Source organism: Trifolium pratense, linkage group LG6 (genome assembly GCF_020283565.1).
Source record: "Trifolium pratense cultivar HEN17-A07 linkage group LG6, ARS_RC_1.1, whole genome shotgun sequence".
Classification (NCBI taxonomy): domain Eukaryota; kingdom Viridiplantae; phylum Streptophyta; class Magnoliopsida; order Fabales; family Fabaceae; genus Trifolium; species Trifolium pratense.
The window spans coordinates 16,147,649-16,166,465 of record NC_060064.1 but is presented as its reverse complement, the minus strand read 5'-3'; the positions used below and the strand labels follow the sequence as shown (position 1 = coordinate 16,166,465).

Below are 18,817 nucleotides of genomic sequence, written 5' to 3'. Positions count from 1 at the left end.
GTTACATCTTCGCTATAGCAACGAGCAACAATTCCATCTCGTACAACATCTCCTCGCAGGAGATACGAGCAACGCATACTTCCTCGTAACCTTAATTACGAGCAAGATATTAGACACCCTTGAAAGATCGATTCGGGCAAAACATTGCAAACACCTGCTACGAGCAAGGCCTTGACGAGCACCTTCCTCGTCCACAATTATTCAAGAGAGGTTGCAAGGAGATTTCCTTCTGCACTTGGGCACACCTTTAAAGTCATCACTCCTATCCCTAGGAGCAACGACTTGGGGGGCTCCTGTTCTGGACTAGACTAATGCTAGTCCACCTAGACCCTCACAAAGTCCACATGGCTTGTCCAACCACCTCCATGTCAGCATGGCACAACCTCTCCACCAAGATAGGGTAAAATTACTACTCTACCCATTATCTAAGGGTAATATCTTGGCAGTCCCTCTTAATGGGCCTTGGCTAGTCCAGCCCACTAAGAGGACCTTTGGCCCAGAGCTGGGGGCTATAAATACTCTCCCTCTTGGGAGAGCAAGGTAGAACACTATTCATTATTGCAATTACTCTCTCTCTCTAACTTCTCTCTAGTATCTCTTTTGCTCTCTACCCTTACTGACTTAGGCATCGGAGCACCTGCAGGTACAACCCCCCCTCCGTGGATCATCTGCTCGGATTTGCTGCCTACCACCTGCTCAACGGACTTCCAGCTGGCCTTCTACCTGTTCTGATCAACAGTTAAGATCAAGAAGGTTGTTGTTGGGTTAAAGAAACTACTTACAGCAAGTAGTAAGTAGCAGTAGCAGCAGCTAGATAGGATAGTAATTTGATGGGATTAGAAACTACTTACAGCAAAAAAGATCAGGGTAGTGAATGAATGTGTAGGGTCGTCCCAAATCTGTACGCATCATACATAGGATTGTGTACCCAAATTAAATTGATTAAGTAGTGGTGGAAATGGAAGGTTCAGAGAAACAAACACACACATGGTAATAGTGACACAAACACTATCAAGTCCCAATCTAGGAACACCTTCTACAGGTGTACTAGTACTGCTCTAAAGTGTTCACTCCTTGGGAGTGTCGGTTCCTTTGGAAATCACAAACACGTTGCCTATAATTCTATCATTGAGATTGAGAGGGCACCCTCAGCTTCTCAATCGTTTTCTGAATTTTTAATTTTACTCCTTAGTTAAGTAGTGAATGTGTAAATTTATAAAAAAAAAATTGGAAAAAAATGTTTGCTAGTTTCATTGTAAACTGAGTTCGCATTTTAATTAGTCAATTTATCGACAAAAAAAAAAAGTTCTGCTCCGGTTAGATTTTGCTGACACGTGGCCAAATTTGAGTGTCCACGTGTGTGATTGTGACATATCAACATATCATCCGTCTATCACAACCCTCGATGAAGAAGGATCCCCCCCCCCGCCAATTGCTCTTCGGAACATGTTTGATTCATCATGCGGACCAAGTTGATCCAAAGTCGCGGTGACTTTCCCGCAATAAAGTCACGTAATCCCAATCCTAACACCTATCATTCAAAGTAAAATGATAGTATGTTGATAGAGTCTTAAATACTACTAAATAAAATGTCAGCACATTCTATGACTGGCAACAATCATTGGCAGTATTTAGAATAGGTAGAATATTGAACATAAAGTAAAACACTAAACATAAACAAAGGAATCTTTGGTGACAAGGGGAGTGTAATTCCTACAAATTAGAATTTGTACACCCATGTGCAGTTCAAGTGTGCAACCAATGGAAGTTGTCATTGACAACCTTAGCCAACAAGTCATTTTCAACTTATTTGTGTTTATTTTAACCTTGTTGACAGGTAACAAATTTCACAATCTCTGTTCCTTCCTCTAACCCTTTTACTCAAATGTCTTGGTGTACTTTCCCCCTCAAAGCACTTTCACATTTTATGATACTCATGTAGCAACCAATTCAAATTGACCTATCATGTGGCTTTGAAACCGACCAAATAAATAATAAGCACTTAAGGCCTATATAAACTTGTGTCTATTTTCTATAGTATTGCTATTATTTTTCCTACAAGTTTGTACAATTATTTGGTCATGATAGATACTTGTATTGTGGCCAATGAAAATGGTTTTGGTGAATCACATATATTCCATTTTATCATTATGTGACTTTTAATTTATTTGGTGGTATCCTTTATTCCGTGATCCTTGCCGATTCAATGTTATTCCTTCTTATTCTTGCTCATGAGAATGAGTTGCAAACCCATGTGGAAGAATAATAAAAGGATACAAAAGACTGAAATCCATAATTCATCATCATGGTCATATATATTTTGGTAGAATGGTCATGATCATCTTAATGATTGCAGCTTATTTAGTACTAGTAGCTATAGTACTTTTTTTTTACTACATTACTCACTTTTATGATAACACTGCTTTTGAATTTTGGTGAGCAAAAATCTGATTATGATTGGAGCAATGAAGTTTCTTTTGAGATATCATATGGGAGACATATACTACAACCGTTAGTAATCGATTCAGAGATCGAAATTTTTCAATTACTTTAGAGATCGAAGTTCTGAACTTTATATTAATTCTTTTTGCGCCACTAACTCCATTGCAAAAAAACATTTAGAGATCGAATTAAAGAAAACAATTCATCATCGGAAGTTTTTTTTGTTGGTGTCCCCGCAAGGAGTATTATAGCACCAGGCTTTGAGGGGAAATGTCTAATTTAAATAATTAAATTTGAAATAGATATTGTTTAATCCTTAAGTTCCTTTTATTTTTTTTGCTTTCTTTTCTAAAGGAACCTTAAGCTTTAGAATTAGAATATGCAAAATGGTCCTCAACTCTTTTCTTTTTGGTCCACAAAATGGTCCTTATCTCAAACATCACATGCACTATAGCATGCATATGTATCCAATATATTTTACATGTTTTCTCAAATATAAAATTTGGCAAAATTACAGCCGTGATTTATTTGGGTTATTTTAAACATTAAAATGACGCACATACTTCTTTTTAAGCAAACTTGTTAAAGAGTAGAGACTAACAAATGCAAACTAAATGTAATATAAAAAATAATTTAGAATAAAAAACAAAAACAAACTTAAATGACCATCCAATTCGGAAAAAAGATCAAATTTGGGTGTAGTTTTGCCTAAAAATATACAAAAGAATATATTTTTTGTCACGTAACCTAGTGACTAGACTCAAACACATTTTTTTTGTATTCATACTCAAACACTTTAACTGTAAAGAAGTGGGACCTAGACCCCTGCAAACCAATGTTCTCTAAAGTGCAAATCACTATATAGAGTGTAAAGTGAATAATATTAACTATTAATTAATAAATCAAATGTATAAATTAGAAATACAAATCCATGCTCACCCCATGTCAATTGGATACGAAAAATCTTAACCATCTTATTCAAAAAAGCTAACAAAAGTAGGTGTGGGGTTTCAAGAAATACTCATTCCGTCCCAAATTATAAGTCGTTTAGAGGAAAAATGTGGTCCAAATTATAAGCCACATTACTTTTCTTATTTTACCATTATCTATTATTTACCCTCTTTTTTATTTAAATTTATCTTTCTTATAACATTAACAAAAGATAATTTTTGTTTAAAAAAAAAAGAAGATAATTTTGTAAATTAAAACATGATTTTTATTTTTTATACAAAATTAATTACATATTTTAATTTATGCGAAATTGTCAAACATTTATTATAATTTAGGACAGAGGTAATAATATTGTTACATAAGGAAAGAGATAGACTTTGAAAGAAAAGGTGCACAAATGAAACTGGAGGTGCCGATAGGAAATCTCTCAATACACAATATACATCAAGCCCAAGTAAGATAAATTTTACTAAGCCCAAACTCTCATAACAAAAAAAAAAACAAAAAAATTATCCGATTTCTAAACGCGCGGTTATTATTATCTTCTTTCATTCATTCAACGATGCTTCACAGTGTCACTCCCATTTCAATGGCCACAACACCACCTCACTGCACTCAACTCGGTAGCGCCACCGAGTCAACTCGTCCTCCAAAATCCACAATCACACGCAAGAAAAACTCCAACGAACTAGCATTCAAGGAGAAAAAGGATGGTTTCGTCGATTACGACAGAGGACAACACGAAGTATCCACCAGAATCGCCGGCCTCCGCAAGGAAGATATTCCGGCACGATACCGTCTCCGAGTCGCCGGAAACCGCTTTCAGAAGGACTGGACTGTTTCGGAGGTTGTAGACTCTGTCCTCTCACTCACTCTCCGTGATGATGTTGAAGGCTTACTCAACCGTTGGATAGGTCGCTTCGCACGCAAGAATTTCCCCTTTCTTATTAGGGTATTGCAATTTTCTTATCGCTTAGGAGCTTCTAACTCAATTTTAGCTTAAACGGCACAATTAATCGAAAGATTAAAATAATGAAAATGTGTTGAAAATATGAAGTAGAGACACTCCTCGGCTCGGATTAGGCGGGTCCCGGTGTCGGACACCGACACGACACCGACACTTATAATTACATTGAATTGTGTATTTTTTTTCAAATTATTATCGGTGTCGACATGTCAGTGTAGTGTCTGGTGTTCGTGCTTCATAAATTAGTTTGAATTTATAGATGATATAAGCAAACTTGTAATAAAATGTGTATTGTATATTCAAATTTGGTAGGAGTTGACACAGAGAGGTTCAATTGAACATTGTAACTTAGTTTTCAGCTGGATGAAAGAGCAGAAGAATTATTGTGCTAGAACAGATATATACAACATGATGATTAGGTTGCATGCTAGGCATAATAGAACGGATCAAGCTCGTGGGTTGTTTTTTGAGATGCAAAAGTACAGGTATGGATGGCGAAGGGTTTTAGTTTTGTGAAGGTTTAGTTATTTAATCGTTGTTAGTTGTTAGTAATTGTGTGTGTATGTGTTGTTGTGGTTTCTAGGTGTAAACCTGATGCTGAGACTTATAATGCTCTTATTAATGCGCATGGTCGAGCTAGACAGTGGCGTTGGGCTATGAATATCATGGATGACATGCTGCGTGCAGCTGTGTGTACTTTATATTTTTCTTCCCTTATCAATCTTTAGCGAATCCAACTTTATCCGATCATCATCATTCTTTTTTCTGTTTGGAATTTCTTGGTCGTAATTGTATGTTGTAGTTGAGCTTGAAAATGCAATATATGTTGGTGTTTCCGATTTGATTCTTTCATTTTGTTTGACTTTTGCCTGTTATATCTTCTATAGTGTTTATAGGTGAATCATTTAGGCTGTGTAGTAAGTTAGGTGAAGGGAGACATAACATGTGCATAAATGCTTTCACTCATTTGCCTCATTGTTTTATAGTCAATTTAGGCACAAATACGTCCCATTTTGCAGGACTCAGTTTATGATGATTCATGCCTTCCGCAATCCATGTTCTTAATACTTTAATAAAGATCTACTTAGGTGCTCCATTGCAGACATAATTGAGATTCCATTATTAGATACATATAAATTATGTTTGTTTGATTTTATGGTAGAAAATTTCTCTTGCCATCCATTCTGGGAAGTGGGAAACTAAATAGGTTTCATTCTGGTCTGTGTTTTATATGATTCATTTACTTTGCTTACCTGCACACTAGACTAGTTGGTTGGTTATGATTCATGAAGTCTTTGTGCACATTTGAAATGAATAATCTTAATGGCAAGATATTTGTGATAGATGTGATCTTAACAGGTTTCATTCAATCTTCAGATTCTATGCACTTCTTGAGTGGGAATTTAAATTGATACACTTAGATAGTTGCTATCTTGACTATAAGTGCTTTTGTGACACTAACATATTGTTGCAGATTCCGCCAAGTCGGTCGACTTACAACAACTTGATTAATGCCTGTGGATCTAGTGGAAATTGGAAAGAAGCACTTAATATTTGCAAGAAAATGACTGACAATGGAGTTGGACCTGATCTTGTCACTCACAATATTATGTTATCTGCATTTAAAAGTGGAGCTCAGTATTCAAAAGCTTTGTCGTATTTTGAACTAATGAAGGGAACTCACATTCGACCAGACACAACCACACTCAGTATCATAATCCATTGTCTAGTGAAGCTTAAACAATATGACAAAGCCATTGATATTTTTAATTCCATGAGGGAAAAGAAGTCAGAATGTCACCCTGATGTTGTAACATTCACTAGTATCATTCAATTGTATTCTGCGTATGGACAAATTGAAAATTGTGAGGCTGCATTCAATATGATGCTTGCAGAAGGGCTGAAACCAAGTATAGTCTCATACAATGCACTACTAGGTGCATATGCTGCTCGAGGGATGGAAATTGAGGCACTTCGGGTTTTTAATGAGATAACACATAATGGTTTCCGCCCAGATATTGTATCTTATACATCTCTACTTAATGCTTATGGAAGATCACGAAAGCCTCAAAAAGCAAGGGAAATATTCACAATGATAAAGAGAAACAACTTGAAGCCAAACATTGTCACTTACAATGCACTGATTGATGCCTATGGGTCTAATGGTTTGCTTGAAGAAGCAATTGGAATCTTACGAGAAATGGAACAGGATAAGATTCATCCGAATGTTGTCTCAGTATGCACGCTCTTGGCTGCCTGTGGACGGTGTTGTCAGAAGGTGAAGATTGATACTGTGCTATCAGCAGCTGAGATGCGAGGCATTAAATTGAACACAGCGGCATATAATTCAGCTATAGGAAGCTATATTAATGTAGGGGAATATGACAAAGCTGTAGACTTGTATAAATCTATGAGGGAGAAAAAAATAAGATCTGATTCTGTTACTTACACTGTCTTGATTAGTGGTTGTTGTAAGATGTCAAAATTTGGGGAAGCCCTGTCTTTTATGGAAGAAATGGTGCATCTAAAACTTCCTATGTCCAAAGAGGTCTACTCATCTATCATATGTGCCTATAGCAAACAGGCAAGAGTTTTGGTTAGGATTCATGTCAATGCTACGTTGATATCAGACTTCTGTTTCTTTTCCTTAATATATATATATTTTTTTTGTGATCATGTTTTAGGGTCAAATCACAGAAGCAGAGTCTACATTCAACTTAATGAAATCATCGGGTTGCATTCCAGATGTGATTACATATACTGCAATGCTTGATGCTTACAACACTGCCGGTAAAATATTTTTTTAACTGTTGCAATATTAGAATTGTATGTCAAAATGTATGCCTAAGTAACTATATGATCAGAGAAGTGGGAAAAAGCATATGCACTCTTTGAAGAAATGGAAGCAAATGACATCAAGCTAGATACCATCGTGTGTGCAGCTCTGATGAGAGCTTTTAACAAAGGTGGCCAACCAGGAAGGGTCTTTAGTCTTGCACAAAGTATGAGAGAAAAAGACATTCCTTTAAGTGATACCATATTTTTTGAAATGGTATCTGCCTGTAGCTTGTAAGTTCAGATTTTGTATCTTACCTTATTGCCTTCTTTGTTGTTCTAAGTTAAGCTAATTGAGACTGAAGTTTGCTTAGTATCTTCCTGATCAAGACATCATGATTCATGACAAAATTAGAATGGCTATAAGCTATTAGCTTATACTTTTTCAGAATTTGAATACTTCCCACTTTGACTGCTGCTTATGATATAGGTCTTTATTCTTCATATACAAGTCAATTTTTTTTTTATTATTCACATTTGATAATGTTATTGGTTATCAGAAAATAGATTTGTTAATAATACTAATGTGTTAGGATTTTGTTAATAATAATAATAATATTAATTGTGTAATTTGAAGTGGAGTTATGGATTCCTAAAATAGTATGGTCTTTATAATAAAACCCAAGTTTCTGTAATACTCCCTCCGTCCCAAAATATAAGAACTCATTGACCGCTGCACGTATGTCAATACATAATTTTGATTACGAATATCTTTAATTGTCTATTAGTAAAAATTATAGAAAATTGATATTTTGAAAATACTCATCGAAACAAATCAAACAAGATCTTATATGATAATATTTACATTTATATAATTTTAGAAAAATGCAATCAAAACAAGACATATGAATAGTGCATGTAGTCAAAGTAGATCTTATAAAATGGGACGGAGGGAGTATAACATGACTTTTGATGCTTTTGAAACTGCAAAAAAAAGCTCAGGATATATATTTAGAAAAATGGGCAAGAAACTATAGGATGGGGTATCTTTTGTTCAATTTGCTTTGGGTCGGTAACCACATTTTACAGCATGTCATTTTTTTCGGTCACTGTATTTTACTATTATATTTCTTTCGAAACTGAATTTTTTCTTTTGCTGCAAGATTACATGATTGGAAGACGGCTCTTGATGTGATCAAGTACATGGAGCCCTCACTTCCTGCAATTTCATCTGGATGTTTGAATTTGTTCCTGAACTCTTTAGGAAAAAGTGGAAAGATTGAAACTATGTTGAAGGTATGTACTGCGAATCTTCCTTCTGATATTTATGAAGTTAATGTTAACACATTAAATATGATTCCCCACATCTAGATATCTCTTTCCAACTTCTTATCATCTTATTTTTCATGTGTACAGCTATTCTTCAAAATGTCAGAATCGGGTGCCGATGTTAGCATCAATACTTATTCTATTTTATTGAAAAACCTTTTATCATCTGGAAATTGGAGGAAGTATTTAGAGGTAAGTGCTCTCCCAACCTCTCTTTCCATCTCTCGCGCACACTATTAAGATTTAAATGTAATGATGATACACGCAGAATTTATTTTGGTGGCTTTGTTTACTTTTAGCTGTTAGTCTATCGTTCACCCGTTCACATCCGATCATTTGGTCATTTTAGAACATTTTTCACTCTGTTAAAGTACTGTAGCTGTAGCGGACCTCTGTTGTAGGACAATTATTTGCTTTCTGTTAAGCAAACAACTCACAAAGCATGCTAGGGTACTTGTATAAATAGCTTAAATGCTATCTTTATATCTAGAAGACTAGAACTCGTTTATCTGAATCAAGTTAGTATCAACTTCTCCTTCACCTCCCTCTCTCTCTAGATTCATCAAATAGGTTTTTAGGTCTGTACAGAGAGGTTCATAACTGTGACTGAAACAACATAGGAACTTTGACAAATTAAATATTGTTGAAATAATAGGGGATTCATGGAAAAGGAGGAGAGAGACAAAAGTATAAGTTTCATTGATAGAGTGATAGATGTTTATATATCATACTTATTACTAACATTCCAATAGCTTGTATCTCTTGTTGCTGAAGTGTCTCCAATGCCACTTTTGCTAATCTTGTAGAGACTTTTCTTATTCATTAATATGCAGTTTCATTTTTCTAGTATTTGGCATTGCAGGTACTACAATGGATGGAGGATGCAGGAATTCATCCCTCATATGAAATGTACCATGATATATCCTCCTTTTCAGAAAAGTGCTGTGGGGCTGAAAATGCTGCTGTCATAAAAGAAAGGCTTGGTATGTACCATGATATTTATTGGAAAATACTTAAAATAAGGATAACTTGAGGTATGCTGCTGCTAACAAAAGGGCCCAGCTCCCAAGCTGAAAATACTCAAAGTAGTTAAGACTTAAAACTACCTTCTCATTCACTTTTCCTTTTTCGTTTGCCCAAAATGCATGTCAGTTAAGTTGCATAGACTCTTTGTGCTAAATTTCAAAAACATACATGTCGAGAAACTTGATGTCACATGAATCCAGAATTGGTCAGCGGGTCTCTTTGATGTATACTTTGGGTAGGTAGTAGATAGTTATACCACTAGTCCTAAGGCTACTGGTGTAAATTGAATATAAGCTTTCAGTAAGGCAAACGTTCCACTTGTGGAACCAATCCATAAGATCTAAGTTCACAACAGAGCAACACCTTTCCCTTTTCATCGAACTTGATGGACAGAAGCCCCCAAATCACACAAACACTCATCAATAGACATCTTGTCCATATTAACTTCCTCTTGCCACTTCTGGCAGTTAAACTGTATGCGCAATTTTGAGGAAGTGATGGTTTGTTTTACCATTAAATAAATACCTTATACTTTTATTTATATTGTTTTCTAGTCCCTTTGTTTGACGAGTCTTATTCACAAGTTTATAGCGGATTTGACTATCTTATGGCGGATATAATAGTATAACTTATAGTTATCCTGGTCATGACTTTTAACAGAATCCTTGAAAAGAAAAGGCGAAGATCAAATTTCTCCAAGCCAACCTTGTGAATCTCATGTTCATAGTTGAGTCATGGAATAGCTTTGACACACTGTTCCCAACTGCTGGGGGAATTATATTTCTGAGTTTGTGAGTTGAATCTCAAGTAAATTTATTTGATCCATCACATCTATTCCTCTATATAAGATTACTTTGTTTGTTACCAACTGCAATTCTGTAAATAAAATTGTATTATCCTTCCTGTGTAGATACTAGTAAATATTCAATACTAGTAAATTGTTCTACATGTCCGTTTTTAACCATTTGCCAATGAAAATATAAAATGTTGATTTATTTAATTTATTTTAGAAAGTAATTTTTCTCAATCCCGTTCCACATTCTCTCCCTCCCATTTTTTTAATAATAAATGTGTTTTATATATATTTTCCTTCTCATCCTCTATAGTTTATGCTAATAATTGATTGATTAAATTAATTAAATAATTAGTTATTATGTTTTTCAAAACAAAACAAAAAATAGTTATTGTGAGGCACGTCAAGAAGTTCCACACATGCATAGAAAAAAGAATAGCTCTTCTCTCTTTTTTAAATGGCATTATTTTCCTAACAAAAAAAAGAAAAGAAAAAAGAATATAATTTTTTTTTTTCAGATGAAGTCAAAAATATCATTAAAATTTATGCATACTTGTAAGATTCTTAGTTTAAATTCAAATAAAGGTGTTCAGTTTAATAATATTGATATTAGGCAGGTCTTACGGACAAAGTATTTTTCTTATTTATAGATGGACAAAATGACAAGTCATTGAAAACTCATATACACAAATTATATGTGTTTTTTTACTAGTGTTTATTTATTTAAAGACAAAAACTGAATTACAATTTTATTCTTTCACTCATATGATTTTACATGATTTTTATATTATAAGAATAAGTAAATGTCACTTCCACCCTGGACAAATACATTTTTTTTTAGCATGTAGCTAGACAAAGTGAGAAACACCATCTATTAATCGGTGTTTTTTTTTTTTTTTGAATCAGCCTATTAATCGGTGTTGAAGCTACACCATAGCAAGGGGTGTTCAACTAAATACCTTAAATTTTAAAAAATGGACATATAATTTTATATATTTTGCATTTTGAACCCCTATTTGTTTTATTTGAACCACTAGCACAAATAGACCAAAACCAATTTCAATTCACCCATTTTTAGATTTTCTCGTGACTTATGTTGAGAGAGATGTGAACAACATTGGTAATGAGTTAATTATTCAATTATAGAGGACAATTGTAGAGTATGTATATAATTTTATTTTATTTTGGAATATATGTATGTAAATTTTTAAGTACAACATAGTTTGAGTATAATTTACTTTTTTTAATATACTATTTATATATATATATATATATAGAGTCAGGATCCGTTGACACCAACTAGTTTGACACCAAATGTTACACCTCTCAATAACGTTTTAACCGATATAAATTTTATAAAATCCACCGTTGGATTGAAAGTTTACATCATATAGATCATTTGTGTAAAATTTCAGACAAATCCAAAATCATTTGATATGCTATTGAGACACATAAAGATTAACGGCATTTAAAAAAATACAAAAACCGTTAATTTTGATGTATCTCAATAACATATCAAATGATTTTGGATTTATTTGAAATTTTACACAAATGATCTATATGATGTAAACTTTCAATCCAACGGTGGATTTTATAAAATTTATATCGGTTAAAACGTTATTGAGAGGTGTAACATTTGGTGTCAAACTAGTTGGTGTCAACGGATCCTGACTCATATATATATATATATATATATATATATATATATATATATATATATATATATATATATAGGGGGCTGCTAATTTAGACCCAGTTGGGTCTAAATTAGCAAGGTGCACCTTTTGAGTTGGACAAAAATACCCTTTCTTTTTTAAAAAAAAAAAACATATCGGCGCTGATCCAGTGTCGCGCGCCTACCGCAGGACCACCGTTACAGACCGTTGATTTCCATCAGACGGCCAAGAGATGATCTCATCATGGCTGTCGGATCAATCAGACAGTCCAGATCATCCATCTCCATGATAAGCCAGCGCGTGCACCACACTAGATCTGCGCCTGGAGAGAGAAAATTTCATTTTAAAAAAGCAGGACACGTGTCAACTGCTGGGTGGTTGGCGTGTTTTTTTTTTCATTTAATACTTTAAACTCAATTATTTCGTTGTAAATTAATTTTTTATTTTTTTATTTTTATACCAAAATTCATAATTTTTTTTTGTCTACAAATAGAGACTTGGTTCGTTTGATTTGGACACAAAAAAAAAAACTCAATTTTTCACTACCTTTAATTATCTTTATATAATACTGTGAAACCATTTAGCTGGTAGAATGGTTTCACAGTATAACTCTCTGAAACCATTTTACTGGTAGAATGGTTTCAGTGAGTAATTTCTTAATTGTTTGCTTCTGAAACCATTCTGAAACCATTTAGCTGGTACAATGGTTTCAGAGCGTTGTACTTTGAAACCATTTCACTGATAGAATGGTTTCAGGGGAGTTGATTTTTAATTGTTTGCTTCTGAAACCATTTTACTGCTAGAATGGTTTCACAGTATAACTCTCTGAAACCATTCTTCCAGCTAAATGGTTTCAGAAGCAAACAATAGTTTTTAATTACCGTTTTATCTCATTTAATTAACGAAAAATAGTTTCAGGTCTCAAAAAATTTCATAAAATATACCAAAAGTTTCAGAATATTATCTAATATTTTATTAGAAACAAATAAAAAAACAATTGGTTTCAGAGTACAAATCTATGAAATTATTATTATTATTTGTTAAATGGTTTTAAATAATCAGCGGAATTTGTGAAAATAATTTATGACTTGAACTAGGGAGAGTGAGGTACACAAGAGGGTTCTAAATAATTCATAGTACTTTACATAAAATTTTGGAAATTTTTTATGGAATTATAATATTTTTAATTACCTTTTTACTCATTTAATTAACTAAAAATAGTTTCGGGTCTCCAAAAATTTCATACAATATACCAAAATTTCCAGAATATTATCTACTATTTTATTATGAAAAAATAAAAAAAAAATAGAGCCTCCCTGAGGCCGCACGCGCCCCCACGCGCCGCCGGTGAGAGTGGGCGTGGGCGACGCGCACTGTTCATCGTCCCTCCCACCCGTTTTATGCAGAAACGGGTCGTGCGACCCGGTTTTTGACCCGGTTCGATCTCCCTCAATACTCAACGAAACTCGACGTTCCTTATATGGATTTTGATCGTTTTTCAATTTTACAAAGGTTTCCGGTATTAGTTTTTGAAATCGGCGTTCGATTCGCACGTAAAATGAGGTCGAAATTTGGAAGAAATTTAAAAAATGTAATAGTTGTTCTATTGTTTCAAAAAAAAAAAAAAGGGTATTTTTATGATGCAAATTACATACATGCCCCAGTTGCTCTATTGTTTAAAAAAAAAAAAAATGTGTATTTTTGTCCAACTCAAAAGGTGCACCTTGCTAAGGGTCTAAGTTAGAAAACCCCATATATATATATATATAGATATAGATATATATATGTAGGTGAGTGCTACCCTGAATCATCTTCGTATGAATTCCACCATGAATCAACAATTAAAATTATCATAAAGTGTAATGATGGTCGACAATATTCATATGCTGATCGAAAATCCACAAAATTGATTTCTATTATTTTTAGTCTCTTTGAATTTTCTTGCATTAATCTCTATAATAATCGACTAAACGTATATTCAAAATCATAATTAGGATTATATTCACTCTGGATATATCTATAGTTGAAAAAAAGTATATATTATAGTACCAACAAAGTCATGAATTTGCAATGGTGTATTATATAGCGATGAATGGATAATAATTAGTCGAAGAAAAATAAACAAGGACGGCAATAAGGGATGATTTCTAACACTTTGTTGCAATAATGTTTAAACAATGTAACATCCGCTTCTTTGATCATATCGTATGTATTTTGTTCCTCATCGAACAACTGAATGATTTATTTTCTATCACAATTTCGTGTAATAGACTTCTACAATTGTTTTGAACAATATTATTGTTTTCTGGTCCACAATAGATACTCGCACAATATCTCCTATTCATAGATCAGCGCCTGCCAACAGTAGATCGTTCGATAGTCTTATATCCATCCTAAAACATCCATAACCATTGTTGCCCCAAGCTTCCCCATGAGAGTTTTGTACTAGCTAGGACTTCACGATTCGTCCATTTATTAGCTCCACGCCATACCCAATCACAACCAAAGTGTGATCATCGACTAGGTTATTCGATGTCCATATGAAACTTCTATCATCTGCATGGCTGTGATAAATTTTCTATAATTGAAAACCAAAAAAACAATTAATTATTACTAAAAAAATTAAAACTATATAAAATAAATACTTACTCCTCAGATCACATTCATCTTAGGAATGCAAGTGACTCCTACTACAATCAGTCCGGTGTTTCTGATATATGACTTCATATCCTCCAATGGTATGGTTTCAAAACCATCTCCGTAAAACTCAATTTATAAGTGTAAGTAAATAATAAACAAGGACAACAAGTAATGAAAGATTTATAACCTAATTCCACTTTGTTGTTGCAACATTGTTTAAACAACATAACATCCACAGCCCGAATAAAATTATATAGATATATGACTCATATGAGTGATATTTAGTTATAGCAACAGTTTGAACATGGTTAAACCTCTTATTGTTTTGATTCTCTTTTATAATAGAAGATTTTATAACAACAAAAGTTTGAAACCGACCTTGCTTCTATGCGCTGATGATGATGGACATGATTTTGATTGGACACAGTACATTTCGGATCGCACTAAGACCATCCACAATGCTTCTTCAAAAAAGACCATCCACAATGGTTTCAACTCTCAACACCACTTTTTTCAACTCCCAACACTCCACATCATTTTCTCTTTCTTCCACCTACTCATTCAACACTTATTCAACTTTTACTCTCTGCAATAGTTTTTTCATTCGACACTCTGCCCCACCACTTTCTCTACCCCACCACTTTTTATTTCATATTCTTATTTAAATTTATATTTTTGTTTTTGTGATTACATAAAATTACAATTATCGATTAAAATTAAATTAAAATAATTAACATTTAACGATTTATTTTTTAGTTTTTTCTAATAAAAACAAAATTCATTTAAATAATTGATACGATACAAATCATCTTAACTTAATTTAATATACAACACACAAGTAACGTAATTAATATGATACAAATAATTTAAAATGCAATGCAACACACAAGCAACGTAATTAGTACGATACAAATAATTTAAAATGCAACACAACGTAATTGTTGGGATTTTGATAATTGTTGGGATAATTAGAAGAATTTTGGCTGTTAAAATAATTATTGAGATTCATTTCACCAAAAAAAAAGACTAATACTTCAAGATTAACACTAATAGGAAGATAATAATAAGATTAATATAGTGAAAAAAAAAATTGTGTCCAAATCAAATGAACCAATTCTCTATTTATAGACAAAAAAAAATCATGAATTTTGGTAAAAAAATAAAAAAAATAAAAAATTAATTTGCGATGAAATAATTGAGTTCAAAGTATTAATGTGATAAAAATCCAGCCAATAAAAACGCGTCATGTATCCTGCACATTTGCTTTCAACTATGTTGAATTCTTTCAACACCTCTCTCCTTCACGTTATTCAACACACTCATTCAACACCCCTCTCAAATCATTCAACACTCATTCAACATACTCATTCAACACCATTGTACATGGTCTAAGAATTTGAAGTTCAAACATGTTAATAGTAATTCCGAATTCAAAGATGTACAAATACAACAACCCGAGATTGTGGCAATCTCCTACGTGCATCTCTACAAAATAAAGTCATCGAGAATCAGGATGGTTGAATGGAGGAGGGTTATTTTGTTGATTTTCTTTTTTAATAATTAATTTTTCGTTTGCAGATGAATGAGAATGTTGAAATGATGGACACCGAATATGTAGATCTAAGCGAAACAAATAATCTTCCCCCGTTGGAAATCAAGGGATAGACAGGTAAGTTATTTTTTTTTAGGAATAAGTGGAAAAATAAAACTACCACTATAATACCAATGTCCATTCACCAAAATATCAATTTGACCAAAGTCAACACTACCAAAAAATAGGAATAAGTGGCCAAAAAAATGTAACAAAAACACAAAAATGGAATATACCAAAACAATTCCATTGCACACCTCCATTCTCACATAGAATGCTCTAGAAGGTAGCCACCTCATCAAATTTCGTGATCCCCTCCAATCATTGGATAAAGATCATGATTGGAACAAATAAAACTACCACTATAATACCAAAAATGTCACTCATGAGAAAATTCATTTTTCACCCTTTTTAACCTAATTCCTTCAGCCTAGAATGTTCTTATTGTCTCTATATAAGCAGCAGAGAAGAGAGGAATAGAGGTTGGATTTTCTGAAGAGCTAGAATCACCAAAAATCTCATCTTTTTCATCATCTTTTCCATTTTTCGAAATTCATCCAAACATCATTCAAACTTCAAATGTGAATTTTTAAGTTGTCGGGGTTTTTAAAGTATCGAACTTTTTTTGAGATACAAACACCTTTTCAAAAATATAAGTTTATATTCATGATGTACGCAAGATTTCGAGCAAAACGGTGTATAAAATTTTAATTTTTGGTTGAGATTGGACGAAGTTGTTGTTAGCCGTGAGCTTGGTTGAAGCTCCCATGGCTTCTTCTTCATCGTGTTCTTGAGGTTGAAGGTGAAGGAGGTTGAAGACGATGACGTGGTGACGTGTCATTGGTCCCTCCGTTTTTAAAACACAACCGATAAATTTTATTTAAACGATCCAAGGACCGAGATCTGTTATGTGATTTGTAAATCACAGCCGTCTGTTTTAATCAAAAAGCTCAGATCCGTGACGTCTATGTGCGCCTCTGTTCTCATGCCATACTGGATCCTTGCACCGTTTGATTTTATTTAAAAGATCCAAGGGCCGAGATATGTTATAGGATTTTTAAATCCTGGCCGCCTGATTTAATCAAAATGCTCAGATCCATAACGTCTACTGTGCGCCTCTGTCCTCACGCCACACTGGATTTTTCCCTTTCTGTTTATTTGTTTGTTTGGACGAAAATCAGCTGGGTTGGGCTTCGGTGTTGCAGATTGCTATTGCTTCACCCCCAGTTTACACCCCAGTGGCGGTTTATTTATTCTTTAGTGTTTATTCATATAAGTGCTTATTCAAATAAGAGCTTATTCACATAAGTGCTTATTTAAATAAGTGCTTATTCATTGGAAATGATTATTTGAGTTATTGATTAATTAGTCAATTAATTAAATACTTGATTAAGTGAGTAATCATTTAAGTTGTTTGAATTAAAAGTGCTTAAATTATTAAGTGCTTAAATGGTTAAACACTTAAATAAGTGATTGTTAGTTAAGTGATTAATTAATCAAAATCTCTCAAGCTTATTTTAATAAACTCATGTTTAATGTTTGGATTGCTTACTTGAATTAATACTTTCATCTTAAGTTTATTTCTCAAAAACACTTCATTACTTTGAAAACCCCAAAACTCAACTTTCTCTTACTTGTAATAAATACGATTAAGCAAAATCTATGAGATTAACAAAAGCTTCAGTTGGTACATATACGTATATATTGTATATACTTTGTTTGCTTGGATTGTTTCTTCTTCATATTGCTTGAATTATTCAATACTTAAGATTAAAAGGATGAAAAAGGAAGGGACTGACGTATGATTTTCTCTACCCGGATGGTTTCGAGGCCCTAACGTATGACTCGTGTCTCGGACCATTCTCATTCTCAAATATTTTCACAAAACTCATAAAATCAACTCAACACACTCAAACCTTTTTCACTGCCCTCGCGCGCAGTAAAAGTAAAACTTTTTTCATAAAACGGGTGACGTTTTCGTCCTTTCTCCGTAACACAAACAACGCTTAAGCCTCCACCGTGCGAGCATACAAGCAGCGTTTAAATACGAGAATGCGACATTTTCCGTAATACAAAAAACGCTTAAGCCTCCATGGTGCGAGCATACAAGCAGCGTTTAACTACGAGAATGCGACTTAGACGTCATGCGTCTAAAAGCAACCAACCCACAAATATTTTTTACCCTGAACTACGAAACCCTGATTTTCCCATTGCACCTGGGAATACGTAGGAGCAGGATTCAACATCTTGTCGGACACAATAATAAAAAACAAAACCTTTTTCCCCGTATCCCTAATCATAATAATAATAATAAAAAACAAACTTTTTTCTATTGATGAAACAAGAAACAAGTAATCAAGCAAACATGAAAAAACACATTAAAGCAAACACGCATTTCCCTCTAAAAGGTTCCCGTTGAGTACAACAGATGTGAGGGGTGCTAATACCTTCCCCTCGCATAACCAACTCCTGAACCCTTTTTATCTACCCCTCAAGGTTTTCTCGATATTTTCCTTTCCCTTTTTTGGGATAAATAAAATTCGGTGGCGACTCTGTTATTTTTCGAGTGTTTACACTCGAGGGTATTTTTTGCGCCGCGACAATTTCCCTTTAAAAATATCAATCGA

At 33.7% G+C, this 18,817-nt stretch overlaps 1 protein-coding gene across 1 annotated transcript; it reads left to right on the top strand.

Moving 5' to 3' along the window:
- The first annotated feature begins 3,934 nt into the window (after window positions 1-3,934).
- Window positions 3,935-10,494, top strand: LOC123888323 (pentatricopeptide repeat-containing protein At2g41720). The gene is made up of 10 exons (XM_045937335.1): window positions 3,935-4,345; window positions 4,673-4,845; window positions 4,944-5,049; window positions 5,835-6,944; window positions 7,045-7,150; window positions 7,225-7,429; window positions 8,299-8,431; window positions 8,552-8,656; window positions 9,327-9,447; window positions 10,151-10,494. The coding sequence occupies exons 1-10, from the start codon at window positions 3,956-3,958 to the stop codon at window positions 10,219-10,221; spliced, it is 2,520 nt and encodes an 839-aa protein (XP_045793291.1). The 5' UTR covers window positions 3,935-3,955; the 3' UTR covers window positions 10,222-10,494.
- The last annotated feature ends 8,323 nt before the right edge of the window (window positions 10,495-18,817 follow it).

Coding starts and splice junctions, on each gene's coding strand:
- LOC123888323 (XM_045937335.1), top strand. CDS start 3,956: ATGCTTCACAGTGTCACTCCCATTTCAATGGCCACAACACCACCTCAC. Junction 6,945..7,044: donor TATGTGCCTATAGCAAACAG/GCAAGAGTTTTG, acceptor ATCATGTTTTAG/GGTCAAATCACAGAAGCAGA. Junction 9,448..10,150: donor TGTCATAAAAGAAAGGCTTG/GTATGTACCATG, acceptor GACTTTTAACAG/AATCCTTGAAAAGAAAAGGC.